Raw genomic sequence first — 15,754 nt, 5'->3', positions numbered from 1 at the left:
AGAGTGAGATACGATTTTTCAAAGTAAGTGCACCAAATCTGAAAATTCATAACTTAAAGGAAGTGGAGTTTTTCCAAACTCTCTCTTTTCCTTTAATATCACTTGATCGTTTTACACTCGATTTCAAAGATGGAAATCAGATTTCGCTTGTGTTTTAAAACCCACTTTTTAGCCTCGATTTATGAATAATTAAGGTTCATTTTCGTGAAATTTTCTGAGATCGCACAAGTGTGCAATCTTTCGTAATAATTGGGGTTTATAAGTGATTATTCATTATTAATTACTCAGGCTCGTACGAGGACCCTCAAGAGAATCCCACGGTGGACGCTTGAACTTCAAGTGCCTTTTCTTTCTCATTACTTATATTGGTGAGTGTCAAGTGTATGTTAAATGCTTATGTGATTGAGATATTAATTGTACGAATGTTATACATGATACGTAAACTTGTCGAGATAAGGGTGTACTTTATCTCCCTCGTTCTCTTTCCCGTGTAACTACGTGATACTTATTACTTGAATGAATAGGATTGGTAAATGTACATGGATATTACGTGCAGGAATAATTGAAATCCTGAAAACTTGATACGTGCTTACTTGTTATCAATGACTTGAGATTTGAAAATAGAGCCGAGTGTGTAATTTATCGCACTCGTTCTCATTTGAAATAAATGACTCGTGCTTGAATTACATGACTTGATGGAAATGAAATGAATGCTTGAATGTATCAAAGCTTGAATGACGTGAAATGATTAATTATGCTATGGCTGCATAAGTCGAATGGAGCGATGTCTCATCGACCTCTGAACGATAGTAAGTACCACACCGATTCGGGTGGGAGGTACCTCTCGAATCGTCTCAGATCTATAAACTGAACGATAGTAAGTACCACACCGGTTCGGGTGGGAGGTACCTCTCGAATCGTCTCAGTACCCTAAACCCCTGAACGATAGCAAGTACCACACCGATTTGGTGGGAGGTACCTCTCGAGTCGTCTCAGAAACATAAATGGAATAAGTGAAGTGCTACGAATTTAATTACTTACCCGGGTGACGGGGTGTCGTCACAAGAATGCATTGAATTGAACCTGGGGCAAATCAATTGAAAAATTAACTCCTGAGAGCTCCTGCACCCTACTCAAGTGTGTTTATTATAAATTATGAACTACTTGAATGTTATAACTTTCATTATTGTGTAAGAGTTATTGTTATTGAACTACGTGTTTTGCATGTTTTCTTGGCCTCACGAGCATCCGCTCACCCCGTTAGATTTGTTTTCCTTAACAGGAGCTGAAATGGAAGGAATTATGAAGAAGCTTACTTGATGGCTCATTTGATTAGAATTTTGAATGTAATTGTTTAGGCAACTTTTAGAAGTTGCATATTTTGAGAAAACTAATTGTAAGTTTATTTACGTATGGAAATGATTTCGTACTTTTTTTCCAATTTTTTTTATTGTTAGCATTAGATTTTAAGTTTGAATTAAATTTGTACCGAGTCCTGGCGAGAGCTGGGCAGGCGTCCCGCAGATACCCTTTGGTTCGCCTTAGGGAGAAGTGGGGGCGTCACAGTTCACAACATGAGTTTCGTTCCCTTCGGGAGGAGATGGAACGTGACCGTGCTTTGTGTGTATATGAAAGATATAAGCGCACTTGTAATGAGTATGAGGAGGAGCAAAGAAGTTTGTGCCGAGCATCCAAGTCAAGGTCATCCTCAAGCAATCGAGATTCATCTAAGGAGTGTCATGACAATCGAGTCAAGGAGTCTAAGAATTCTCGGATTGATTCAAAGCCTCGTGGACCAAAGGAAGATTTTCGAAGTCAGACTAAAGAATTGGTCGATTCTATGATGGGAGAAATCAGGAAAGTGATGAGGTCATATTTTGAGCAACTTAATCAAATGTCAACCGAAGGCAATAGTGTGGGAAAAGGGGGGAGTGATTCGGCCTTAGTGAAGAATAAAGAGGGAGAGTTGGCCATGTTTGCAAAAGTCAAGAGTGTGAACGTTTTGTTTTCTAACAAGCTAACATGTGTTTTGTTTAGTATTTCTTCTTTGGTGCAGATTAAACAAAGTCAAGTAGAGTTGGTCATGGCATGTTCCATTCCAAAGTCACTTGGACACTTTGCGAGTTTCCATGGAGTTTGTCATCTAGGAGTTAAATCTCTTTGGTATCAATTCATGGAACAATGTCACTCCACATCTGTCCGCACCAGCAGAGGATTGACTCGAGTTTATCTTAAAGGAGGAATTCCAGATTTTACTTCCCATTCTTCACCTATGGTTCATTCATCCTCTTTGCCTTATTTTGAGCGTGTGACTAGTCCTAATTCTTGTTATCCTTATGTAGATTTTGATGGAAAGTGTAAAGAGCCAGCAATGACTTGTCTAGTTGAATTGGTTGAAGGAAGGGATAATGAAGTGTCAAAGGGAGTTTTCACATTTAAATCTCGTTCTATACCTTCTTACCATTTAGCTAATGATATTCCATTGCTTCTTTATCCAATTGCTGGTTCAAAACAAGATGAAACTTATTTCATTTTTGTAGGTTGTAAAGCTGTCCGAAATTTTCCAGCATTGATTAAAGGAGTACAACCAGATTTTGTGCTTGTTCCAGCCAAGTTTGATGTTCCAAAACCAGCATCAGTCCACGACTTTTTCAGTTTCCATTCATCCATGGTTTCCAACCAATCGATGCTCTTACGTTCTTCGTTGCCATCATCTCCTTGCCTACATAAAGACACGATTGTTGACTCCATCACGTTGCTACCACCGAAAGTTGAGTTTTATGCATCATTGGAGTTGGTGAGCATCAAGAGGTTATCCAAACACCATGCCACTAGGATTGTGATCATCCACGTGTTTCCATCATTATTGCAATTTAAGCGGTCCGACGATTTGAGGACAAATCTATTTAAGAGGAGGGGAATGATACGAATCCTAGGAGGTGTTCATGCTCTATTTCTAGATCCAACAAAGATTCATTGGGGGCCAATGAATAGAGTCAAAAACAAGGAATTCATGTTGCAAATCCAATGTTCAAATTCCTTGAGAGAACCGAGTTCAAGTCTACTAGTTTACTACTTTGCATCTTTAATTGCTCAAGTCATTAGTTGGTTAAATAGCTGACTTTATGACTTGTTCATGAGTCGTGTGATTAGCTCATGTTGAGCATAGGATTAATTTGATCATTAGTTTGTTATTCATGTGATCCGTGATTAGTTAGTAGATCCATTAGCTAGTCTTTAGCTTAAGTATTCGGCAACCTCAAGAGATAATGGCCGTGGGTTTCCAAGTTGTTTGCAAAGCCTTGTTAGTTTCCTTATTCTAATTAGGTTAGGAGTTGAGTCTTGTAAGCCTATAAATAGGCATCAATTGTTATTAATAAGGGAAGACATTTTATGAATTAAAAATTGAGAGTTTTCTCTTGGCTTCTTTGAAGCGACTTTAAATACCTTAGAGTTGGTCTCGAGGGTTCAAACCGGCTTATCAATTCAAGACCATGTTGAATTGTGGCGCCTTCTACCCTTCTAATCAATCTCGAGTTGTCCTTGATTGGTTTAGAATCCACCAATTTTGTCCATAGCCTGATCAAGATAGATCCTTCCGCTGCCTGTGCAATTCGTTTCTTCAAGAGCGGGAGCTTTGGGATTCGGGTTCACATCAGAAAAATGAGTAACAATGAGTAGGGTTTGGTAGAAGAACAATGAGTAAAACAAGAAAAGAAAAGGGATATTAACCTGGATCAAGAGCCGAAGCTCTGATACCAAGCTTGGGAATGTCTCCATATAAGCTTGTTTATGGGAAAGCGTGTCATTTACCTATAGAAATAGAACATAAAACTTATTGGGCCATTAAAGCTATTAATTTTGATTTTAAATCTGCAGGTGAAAAGAGAAGCTCGAGCTAAGCGAATTGGAGAAATCGCGGTTAACCTCGTATGAGAATGCCAAAATTTACAAAGAAAAAGTGAAATTTTGACATAATAAACACATTCTCTCTAAGCATTTTGAAGAAGGGCAAAAGGTGTTATTATTTAACTCAAGATTTAAATTATTCCCTGAAAAGCTTAAGTCTCGATGGTCCGGGCCATTTGAAGTGGTTCGCATGTTTCCTTATGGAGCAGTGGAAATAAAAGGAGAAAATGGTTCTCCATTCAAAGTAAATGGTCAAAGATTGAAGTCCTATTTGGCCAGAGAAAAGGTTCCTAAAGGAGTAATTTACTCCTTAGGAAACACAATGGAGAGTTAAAGAAGCTCTAGGAGAGTCGAGCTTAACGACTCTAAACAAAGCGCTTGTTGGGAGGCAACCCAATAATAATATTGTAGTTGTGTGTTTTTATGTGTTTCTTACATTTTGGTGTGATTTAATTGACTAATTAGATGTATTTCACTTGTTTGTAGGAGGTACTGGAGTTTCATCATCCATTTTGGAGGTACAATTGAAGAACAAGTATAAAAAGGGAGGTTTTCTTACCAAATTGTATTTTAAGTGTTTAAAATTCCCATGCATATATACAATGTTGCATTTCTAGTATATTCAAGTGAGTTTTGGTGATAACATGTTTATAAATACTCATGGACTCTGTTAGACAGTCGCAAAATTTTTTATTGTAATTTCTTTTTTACTTTTTATTTTGTCGCGGTCAGTTTTATCAACTTTTTAGTTTTAGTTTTTTTAGTTTTTTACTTTTATGATTATTATTGTTATTGATTTTTGCGGAATTTTAGCACTAGAATTTCTCGAAAGTGGAAAAAAGGAAGAGGAAAAAGCATTCAAAAAAATGCTTTATGTTCGATTTTTATCAAAATATCAACTGCATCTTAAAAAAAAAAACGCAACGAGAAAAGGAAAAGAAAGGAAATTCTCTCCATCTCTCTCTCCTTATCTTAATTTGTCTTTTCATAGTTATATTATAATTAGTTATTGTGAGTATATTTCGCTTAAATTATCATTACCTAAAAGAAAAAAAAAAAGATTTTCACATACAAGCTGGCGGAACGCGCAGCTTGCAAGGACGAATGCATGCCCATCGGATCGCCAAGAAAAAAGGGTTTGACGAGCAGATGACTTTTCTAGCACATTGAATGGAGGGTTTTGGGCTACTAGCCTGCGTATAAATAACAAAAAAAAGGAAGCTTCAAGCAGCCGCAGGAGAGGAGTTCTTTGGAGTGGACGGCTAAGGAAAACTGAGAAGCGAGAGAGAGCGGCTGGAGAAAACAGAGGGGTAGGGAAGAGAGAAAACTGACAGAAAGCTGTGAGAGGAGATTGAGGGAAATCACGGCTAGGAAGAAAAGCTAGAAAAGAAAGATTCTGGTGAGGGAGAAAGGAAAACATTGGAAGAAAGCGAAAGAGAACGGCTGATAGAAAGAGTGGCGACGGTGCGAAGAAGGAAGGAAATTTGAGGTTGCAACGACGGTGCTGCGCCATCATCACTGCCCCCCCCCCCCGTTGATGTCTTTCGAAGACCTAGCAGAATCATCCCAATCCTTTCACAGTCATTCCCCGGCTCGTTTTGTAGTTAAAGGTAGCACCTTTACCCTTTAGACTCAGAAACTGTTTCTTTTAGTCGTGGGTTGATACCTATTTCTTGCAACATGCCGGTCGGTGGTCCTTCGTAGCTTTTCTTTTCATTTCTGTAGGTTGGTTTAAGTTTGGTTTTGGGATTAAAATTCACAGTGGGGCTGGTATGTTTGCTTGGCTTGTTGTGATGTTTGCTAAGGTTGAAACGTAGCAAAGCTTTGCAGTTCTCACCTCCTGTTATTGTCGATTGGGTTTGCCTAGTGTTGAGTCGTATGGTTGCATGATTTTTTTTTTAGCTTGAAGATTGTTTGTACAATATATGAATCTGATGAAGTAAACATGGAAGAGTTGCAAAGTTTCCAGATATTGCAAACCATTTTTTCAAGTTGGTCATTTTGTTTCTGAAGAGGCGATTTTTGGTTGGTAGCTGAACCGACCTGAATCAGTCCTCTCTGAGATGAGGTGAGGTGAACTCCTGGATCCGAAGTCAACCTCCTTGTCCGAAGTGAATGGCGGGGCTTCTCCCCTGGGATCACTCCGACGATCAAGTTAGTATGAGAATGAGAAATATGCTAGAGTATGAGCAAACGAACAGTGTATGCTTACTTGTTGGGAGTGTGCGGGGTATTTATAGAACGAGAGTGGAGGGCATGACGGAGGTCTTATGCCGGCGGGACCCATGTCCTGCCATTACGGCTCTGCTCCCTGTCAGATGGCCTGACTCTGACACTGTAGCCGCCCGGACAGGGTGACGGGGAGTCCTTTGCAGTAGCCATTAAGTGCAACAGTGCTTTTCAAATAAAGCACACTGATCCCGGGTGATGTCAGGTGTCCTGACATCATTAGCGTGCAGCTGAGGTGAAGGTGCCGAGGTCACCTACCCGGTAGACTAGGGATTTAGCCGAGCTTAGGGGATATCCCCGAGTCGCGGATGAGCTCTGATGAAGGACGAGGTGAGTTCACCTCGGTCATGAAGGATGGCCGAGGTGAGCATCCTCAATAAGCCCCCCAAGCCTCGGGAGCTCCGGGCTAGGGAGGTTCCGAGGCTTCCTTGTGCCGAAGTTGTAGAGAGTCGGAGTCCCGAAACTGCCCCGGAAGATGCGGGGACGCGACACGTGGACGTGTCAGTTGACAGGACGTGGTCACTGGTAACCGTCGCGTCGTGAAGTAGTGGGACGTTTCGTGCAGGGTGTCAGCCGAAAGGACGGGGCATTAATGAGGAGAGAGGGAGGCACGACGTTCTGAGTTCGAACGTGGCCGTCCTTTCGCATTCTTGCCGCCTCTTCATATTCCGCCCAAACCCTTATAAATAGGGGGGGCCCCCTCACCGCACTTCTCACACCTTTCATTTTCATCTGAGATTTGCAAGTTCACGAGCGTAGCCGAGGTCAGTTCTTTCAGCCGAGGTCGGTCTAGTAGCCGAGATCAAAGCCGAGGTCATCAACTTCGTCCAACTCCGTAGGCAATAGTAAGTATTCTTCTTCTTTCTTACCTCATCTTTCACCCATGGCCAAAACAGCTAAGACCCACAAAGAAACCGTGACACCGAGTTACCGAACCGAGGTGAGGCCGGATCCTGTAGAAGTGACGACGTCCAGCTCTGATGGGTCGACGCCGAGCTCTGGGGAAGGATCCACCGAGGAGACCCGCGAGGAGGTTGACGTCGAGTTGGAGTCATCCGAGATGAGCGAGGGTGGCTCCGAAGTGGCCTATGATGAGGAGCTCGGCGTCGAGATACCACACGACGAGGACGCACTGGAGCCTGTCGCTCCCGAAGATACATCCAACATCGACTTCGGCAAGATGCCGAAGTTTAGGAGTCGCATCGGAAGAGATAGGGCCGTGAAGGTGATAAACAAGTACCCTTTCCGGTCGGGGTACGAGATCACACCGCCCGGGGTGGATGACTCAGCCGAGAAGCCCCCCATTGGCATGGTGACCATCTATGTCCAACAATTGGAGGCCGGGCTGAGGATGCCCACGTCGAGGTTCTTCAGGGACTTACTTCGTCACTTCGGCGTGAGGATTACCCAACTCGCCCCGAACGCGATCCGCATCATTATTGGGTTCGAGATGCTGTGCCGACATCAGGAGGTGACTCCGTCTGTCGACCTCTTCCGCCGATGCTATACCCTCAAGGCGCACGGGACGGACAAGGGATGGTTTTATGTTGGCAATCGGAACAATGCCATTCCGAAGTTGGTGGTCGGCGCTCCCAGCTCAATCAAGAATTGGAAGCGTGACTACTTCTTTGTGTCCGAAGTGGACTTCCCCAGGGGCTTTTGGTGGAGGCCAATCAAAGCGAAGGCCGATCCCTCTGCTGGGGATGCCAAGGAGGAGGACTTCCAGAAGCTGATGGGGTCGGGACTTCGGATATATAGTTTGGACTACCCCGAAGCCGTGCTGGTTGACGGGGGAATTAGCCGAGCTTTGATCCCTCCTGACAAGACTCCCTTCACCTCCACTAAACTCAAGATACCTTGTAATTTTCTTTCATAGCTTTGATTTCACTTCGGCTAAGGCACATGATAATATTTGCTCTCTGTGCAGTGACCAAATTATCCGACATCATCACGTCGAGCTCAGGTGCCGAAGTGGCGAAGAGGTCGAAGAGGAAGAGTTCGGGCGAGACATCGGCGCCCCCGCCCAAGAAGAAAACACAAGGGCAGCCTCCCAAGACGTCGGCCAAGGAGACCACCCCCACCACGGCAGCTCAGAGCAGTTCGGCTGCTGCTGCCACAGGGTCCACTTCGGTACCAGAGGGGGTGGCACTAGGGGTGACCACGGCACTTCCACCTCAACATGGCCGAGGCAAACAGCTGAAAGCTCCGGCCAACGCGGTGACGGCAACTTCGCTCTGGAACCGGTACCATAGCCCCCCAGTGTTTTCTGGGAAGGATAAGTCTCACTCCGGCGAGCAGTGGTGTCCGGATTGGTCGCTCAAGGTCAACGACCGATGCTCGAATCCTCGGGTCGCCCAAGACCTGGTGATGCAATCTACTCTGCCAAGAGACTTGGACTTCACAAGGAAGCTGACCCCGGCCGAGATGCTCCAAAGCGTTATGGTGACTACGGCCTCCAACACAGCCTTTGTGGCCGAGATGGCACATCGGTACTGCGAGTTGCTCGAGGAGCAGGACACCGGCAAGCTGCAAGATCAGATTGCCAAGTTGAAGAAGAAGCTGGTGGTGTCTGAGTCTGAGAAATCCGAGCTTCAGAGGCAGCTCAAGGAGGCCGAGGCTAAAGGGGAGGAGGCCGAGATCACAACCAACAGTCTGAGGTCCGCTCTTGAGGAAGAGCAGAAGAGGGCCGAGGAGGCGAAGAAGAATCACGAACAATCCCTTGATAGCGCGAGGACCTCGGCCGTCGAGGATTTCCGGAGGTCCGAGACCTTCATTGGGGATCTCGGCCAGCTGACAAGGCCATCCTTCATGCTGGGCTTCACTTCGGCCATAGACCAGGCCGCAGCTCATCTGCCCTCCGAGGCTTTGGAGTCCTTGAGGAACAGTGCTCACTATAACGAGAACTCCACGGAGCTGTGCGATCGGATGGCCGAAGGCATCCGAGCCGGGAGGAACCTGGCCGAGGTTCAAGACGAGTTCAACAAATGGCTGTCTGAACTCGACGAAGCGTTCGAGGACGTGGAAGTGGAAGAAACTGGAGGATGACATCGGCGAGGGGGCTGCCGAGGAGCGAGGAGGAGAAGCTGTTCACCCCGGCGGGGAAGAAGACGGGGAGGCCACTGGCCAAGAGGGGGCCGAGACGGGGGAGGGAGCCGAGACTGGGGTCTAGACTCGTATATATTTCAGTAGGATCCTAAGGTGGGAGACGCTTAGTAGCACTCCTGACCTTGGTCTTGTATTCTTATGCATTCTCCTTTCATTAAATGAAATGCCCATTTTCTCATCTCGGCTCTTTAATTTCTTGCTTTGACTTCGTCCCTTGCTTGTCCCCCTTTATTTTTTAATAACGTAGAACCGATGTTGAAAAATAACATAAGATCCGAAGTCATAACTTGATTAAAAATTCAAGCATAATACATTTTGAGGTTCTCGGAGTGCCAAGACCTCGGCACTAGTGAGCCATCTCGGTAGCTCAGTTTACAATATCCCTTAAGGTCAGACTCCACAACTCGGTAAGGGCCTTCCCACTTTGGGCATAGTTTCCCTTGCGGTTCAGCTCGGCTGACTGAGTTTTTTCTCAGAACCAAGTCTCCAGGCTGGAATCTACGGTGTCTGACACGGGCATTGTAATAATGTGCCAGCGTGTTCTTGTAGGAGGCTATCCGGGCTGAGGCGAGGTCCCTTCGTTCATCGACGAGGTCGAGATCCAGCTGTCTCTCTTCGTCGTTCACCTCGGCGGCATAGGCTGCCAGTCGAGGGCTAGGGGTAAGGATCTCGGCAGGGATAACAGCCTCGGCTCCGTAGGTTAAGGAGAATGGGGTCTCTTGCGTGGCTGACCTTGGCGTGGTCCGATAAGACCACAGGACACTGGGGAGTTCTTCGACCCAGGATGTTCCAGCTTGGTGTAGTCGGGTCTTGAGGCCGTGCAAGAGAGTTCGGTTGAAGTTTTTTGCTTGGCCGTTGGCCTGGGGATGGCCTACCGAAGTGAAATGTTGTTTGATGCCAAGGTTTGTGCACCAAGTTTTAAAGGGGTTCTCGGCAAATTGCCTCCCATTATCCGAGATGATCACCTGAGGTATGCAGAAGCGGCAGACGATGCATTTCCAAAAGAATTTTTGTATTGCCAGCCCGGTGATGGTCCTCAGAGGCTCGGCTTCAACCCATTTGGTGAAGTAATCCACCGCGGTTACCAGGAAGGTATGACCCCCGACGGCTCTGGGGAAAGGACCTATGATGTCTGTCCCCCATTGCTCGAATGGCCAGGGTGAAGTGATGGGAACCATGAAGTTTGCGGGCTGGTGATGTTCGGGTGCGTGGACCTGGCAAGAAGGGCAGCCGAGAACGAGGTCCTGGGCGTCTTGCCGAACTGAAGGCCAGAAATATCCAAGAAGCAAAGCCTTCTTGGCTAGCATTCTGTGGCCGACGTGAGCTCCGCACAAGCCCTCATGGATCTCGTGGAGGACGTGGCATCCCGTCTCGGGAGTGACACACCTCAGCCAGGGGCCGAGGTATGAGCGTTTGTACAGCTCTCCATCGCGGAGAGCGTACCGAGCCGCCTTGCGTTGTATTTTTCTCGTCTCGGCTCGGTCTTCTGGAAGGGCTCCGTGACTCAAGAAAAGGATGAACGGGGTCATCCAGGTTTCTTCAGAGTGCACGGGGCAGGCCACCTCTTCCACGTATCCTGGTTCACTCAGAACTTCCACTAAGACAGTTTTGTTGAGGTCAGAGAGTGACGTAGAAGCCAGCCGGGATAAGGCATCGGCTCGCTTATTCTGGGACCGAGGTATTTTTTGGATTTCGAAGGACTCGAAGTACGCGGTGAGTTGGTGAACTTTGGAGAGGTACCGTTGCATGGTCTCATCCTTGGCCTCGTACTCACGAATAACTTGGCGTACCACGAGCTGGGAGTCACTGCGGACGTGGATTTGCTGGGCGCCGAGCCTTCGGGCCAGCTGGAGTCCAGCGATTAAGGCCTCGTACTCGGCTTCATTATTGGTGGCTGGGAAGCCAAAGCGGAGGGCGTAAGAGCACACTTCTCCCTGAGGTCCTTCCAGGAGAAGCCCAGCTCCGCTGCCGTCCCCATTAGAGGATCCATCCACATACAATGTCCACAGGGATGGGGTGGACACCTCGGCAATGGCGGAGGTGGACTCCGGACCTTCCGTGAAGGTGAGCTCGGCCAAGAAGTCGGCTAAGGCTTGAGCTTTTATGGCGGTGCGCGGCTCATAGGACAGGTCGTACTCCCCTAACTCGACGGCCCATTTAGTGAGGCGCCCGGAGGCCTCGGGTCGAACCAGTATCTGTCGGAGAGGCTGGTCGGTCCTGACGGATATGGGATGAGCCAAGAAATAGGGCTTCAGCCGCCGAGCGGCGTGAACTAGCCCCAGCACCAGTTTTTCCACTTGCGTGTATCGGGTCTCCGGCCCGCGGAGGGCTCGGCTGACGTAGTAGACCGGCACTTGGGTGCCCTCATCTCGGATGAGCACAGCGCTGACAGCCTCGTCGGCTGCAGAGAGGTAGAGGTAGAGCTTCTCCTCGGGCCGAGGTGAAGCGAGTGTTGGTAGGTGATGCAAGTACTGCTTCAGCTGGTCGAAAGCAGCCTGACACTCCTCAGTCCAGGCGAACTGGTCAGCATTCTTCAGCACCTTAAAGAAAGGCAGAGCTTTCTCGGCTGATTGGGACAGGAAGCGATTCAGCGCGGCCAGGCGTCCATTCAGCCGTTGGACTTCTCGGATGTTCCGAGGTGGGGACATGTCCTGAATGGCTTTCACCTTGTCGGGGTTGGCCTCGATTCCCCGGTGGGAAACCAGATACCCCAAGAATTTTCCCGAGGTGACGCCGAAGACGCACTTCTTGGGATTCAGCTTCATCCTCGAGTCTCGCAGGACACCAAAGACTTCCCTCACGTCTGTCAGAAAGGATGAAGTGGCGAGGCTTTTAACGAGGATGTCATCCACATAGGCCTCCACATTGCGGCCGATCTGATTCTGGAAGAGTCGGTTGATCAGCCTTTGGTAGGTCGCCCCGGCGTTCTTTAGCCCGAAGGGCATGGTAGTGTAACAATAAGTACCTCGGTCGGTGTAGAACGCCGTTTTCTCTTGTTCCTCCTCACTCATTCCTATTTGATGATACCCTTTGAAGGCATCTAGGAAGCAGAGGATTTCATACCCCATCGCCGCGTCGACGAGGGCGTCTATCCTTGGCAGAGGATAGCAATCTTTGGGGCAGGCCTTGTTGAGGTCGGTGAAGTCGACACACATTCTCCATCCCCCGGTGTCCTTTTTTACCATGACTGGATTGGACAGCCAGGTGGGATATTGGACCTCGTGGATCATCTTGGCCGGCAAGAACTTGTCGACCTCATCCGATATGGCTTGGCTACGTTCGGGGCCGAAGTGCCTTCGTTTCTGTCGCACAGGTCGGGCCTGCGGGTCAACGTTGAGTTGGTGAGTCATGAGCTCGGGTGGCACTCCGACCACTTCATCCGCGGACCACGCGAAGACGTCTCGGTGGTCTTTGATCAGGGAGATCATTTCTTCTTTCAGGGGTGGGGGGAGTCCCGCCCCTACCTGGACCAATTGGTCAGGTTTCGCTTCATCCACGACCACTAGTTCCACCTCATCCCCGGGCTCCAGCCTGTTGGGCTCTTCTGCCTTCTGAGGGTCGATACAGTCTATGGAGAGGACCGCTGGCCTCTTTTCCTCTGACCTCGGTGAGGGCCGGGGGGTGACTGCTGCTTGAATGGTGGCGAGGTAGCACTCCCGGGCGGCGCCCACATCGCTGCTCATCTCGGGCACCCCCGCAGATGTTGGGAATTTAAAGCTCAGGTGGTAGGTGGAGTATACGGCTCTCAAGGCGTTGAGCGTGGGCCGGCCTATCAGCATATTGTAGGGGGAGTCTGCTTTGACCACCGCAAAACTGACAGGCACAGTTCGGCAGCGTGGATGACGCCCGATTGTTACCATCAGGGTCAACATGCCCTCCGGGTGGACGACGTGTCCCCCGAATCCCACGAGAGGAGTTCTGACAGGAGTGAGTTGCTCCCTGGTCAGCTTCAAACTTTCGAAAGTTCGGTAGTACAAGACGTCTACCGAGCTTCCGGGGTCAACATAGACCTTTTTGACTACGTAGTTGTTGGTGAGGACTTCAATCACAAGAGCCTCGTGATTGCTGGAGGCCGCAGGAACGGGGTCAGCGGGACCGTAGGTGATGACCTCGGACAGCCGAGAGCTCGGCTCGGCCACCTCCATCTCGGCCTGGCGGTAGGTCCGCTTCCGGGAGTTCTGGCTGTCTCCTCCCGTTGGTCCTCCCGCGATGGTGTTGATCACCCCGGCGATGTTGGGGCCGTAGCCCGGTGAGCCATCGCGTGGGGGCTGCTTGTCCTCCCTACGGTCTTCGAGACCTCGGCAATGCATGTTCGTGTCCCGTCGGTCGTCTCGGCGGGGGCCCCGGTTCTCCCGGTGGGAGACGCTTCGGTTGAAGCCTCCATCCTTGCGGACGAATTGCTTCAGGTATCCTTGCCGGATCAAATTTTCGATTTCCCGCTTTAGGTCGTTGCAGTCTTCAGTCTCGTGCCCTACATCACGGTGGTAGGCACAGTAGAGGTTCGAGTTCCTCTTATCTCTCCTCCCCGGAATTTCGGGAGGGTTGCGGCCGAGGTGATTCTGCCTCATCACAGCCAGGACGTGGGTCCGGCTCGAATTGAGGGGCGTCAGCTCGGCGTCCGAGGTGGACGATCTGCCTTTCACGATCCGGTCGAAGACACTTCGGCGGTCTCGGGGTTGGTTTGAAGTGCCACTTGGGCCTGGTTCACCTCGGCCAGTGTCTTTCATCCTCCGGGGATCTTGCCCCGTACGAGATGCTTGGGCTTCTCGCTTCATGCGATTTACATCTTCATTTCGGATTCCCTGGTCCACTCTTTCCCAGAGCTCCCGGAGTGTACGGGGGTACTGCCGATGGATTTCGGTGTTGAAAATCCCTGCCACTAACCCATTGGTGAAGGCAGCGATGGTTACCTGCTCGTTCTGGTCAGGTATCTGTACATTCTCCTTGTTGAACCTTTGGGCATATGAGCGAAGTGACTCGCCCTGACCCTGTTGCAGGTTCAAGAGGTAAGCTGAAGTCTTTGTTATTGGTCGAGACGACACGAAGCGGTGGATGAACCGGTCTATCAGCTCATCCAGGGAGGAAATGCTCCCCGGTTCTAAACTCCAGAACCACTTCCGGGCGGTCCCGTGTAGGAAGATGGGGAAAGCCCGACAGATCACGGCGTCGGGGACGCAGTAGAGTCGGAATGCGGAGATGAAGGCGCGGAGGTGATTCTCGGGGTCACCTCGGCCATCATAGGTGTGCAAATTTGGGAGCTTAAAGTTTGGGGGCACCATCTCCCCATTGATGTCATCAGTGAAGGGCGGAGCCCTCATGTAGTCTGTAGCTAGGCCCCCGGGGCGCCGAGATGGGTCCTCGGCGCGTTTCCCTAGCAGTCCTCGGGAAAATGCCCGGGAGATGGAGGCAATCTTAGAGGTCGCCTTGGAGGAGGCGCGCCTAGAGCTACTCCGAGAGGGGCGACCCTCGTCGGAGTCTTCTCCTGAGGGCACTTCAGGAGACTTCGTCGGCCTTCTCTTGGAAGACTCGGCCTTTTCTTTCCCCTGTCTTTTGAGGTACCTTCCTAGCTCCTCAAAAATGTTAGGGTTGTCTGATACAAACTCGGCCATCTTGGCGATGGCGTCCTCATTGTTGGGCTGGGTCCTTTGGGACCCTGGCTCTTCAGATATGCGGTCTTGCTGGGCACCCGAGGTCTGCCCAGCCCCAGTTGAGGGAACTCTTCCGCTTCTGGAGCGCGTGGATCTCATTTTAATAGCTATCTCGTTCCCACAGACGGCGCCAATTGAAGAGGCGATTTTTGGTTGGTAGCTGAACCGACCTGAATCAGTCCTCTCTGAGATGAGGTGAGGTGAACTCCTGGATCCGAAGTCAACCTCCTTGTCCGAAGTGAATGGCGGGGCTTCTCCCCTGGGATCACTCCGACGATCAAGTTAGTATGAGAACGAGAAATATGCTAGAGTATGAGCAAATGAACAGTGTATGCCTACTTGTTGGGAGTGTGTGGGGTATTTATAGAGTGAGAGTGGAAGGCAGGACGGAGGTCTTATGCCGGTGGGACCCATGTCCTGCCATTACGGCTCTGCTCCCTGTCAGATGGCCTGACTCTGACACTGTAGCCGCCTGGACAGGGTGACGAGGAGTCCTTTGCAGTAGCCATTAAGTGCAACAGTGCTTTTCAGATAAAGCACACTGAGCCCGGGTGATGTCAGGTGTCCTGACATCATCAGCGTGCAGCTGAGGTGGAGGTGCCGAGATCACCTACCCGGTAGACTAGGGATTTAGCCGAGCTTAGGGGATAACCCCGAGACGCGGACGAGCTCTGATGAGGGACGAGGCGAGTTCACCTCGGGCATGCGGGATGGCCGAGGTGAGCCTCCTCAGTTTCCTTCGCCTGGATTCGTTCTGTGGAATTTGCTGAAGTTAGACAGATTTTGTTTGATCCATGTTAGGACTGATGATTGGTCATATCTCCGAGTTGAATTGTTAGAAATCAGTTCTTGTGCATTTTTTT

General features: G+C 49.2%; 1 protein-coding gene across 1 annotated transcript; it reads right to left on the bottom strand.

Annotated features, from left to right (window-relative positions):
- Window positions 1-9,542: 9,542 nt before the first annotated feature.
- On the bottom strand, window positions 9,543-14,990 carry LOC113757958. Its single transcript, XM_027301018.1, has one exon. The coding sequence runs from the start codon at window positions 14,988-14,990 to the stop codon at window positions 9,543-9,545; it is 5,448 nt and encodes a 1,815-aa protein (XP_027156819.1).
- Window positions 14,991-15,754: the final 764 nt, after the last annotated feature.

This window comes from Coffea eugenioides, unplaced genomic scaffold (genome assembly GCF_003713205.1).
Source record: "Coffea eugenioides isolate CCC68of unplaced genomic scaffold, Ceug_1.0 ScVebR1_3486;HRSCAF=4708, whole genome shotgun sequence".
NCBI lineage: Eukaryota > Viridiplantae > Streptophyta > Magnoliopsida > Gentianales > Rubiaceae > Coffea > Coffea eugenioides.
The sequence above is the reverse complement of the archived record's forward strand: the minus strand, read 5'-3'. Positions and strand labels throughout refer to the sequence as shown.

Coding starts and splice junctions, on each gene's coding strand:
- LOC113757958 (XM_027301018.1), bottom strand. CDS start 14,990: ATGAGATCCACGCGCTCCAGAAGCGGAAGAGTTCCCTCAACTGGGGCT.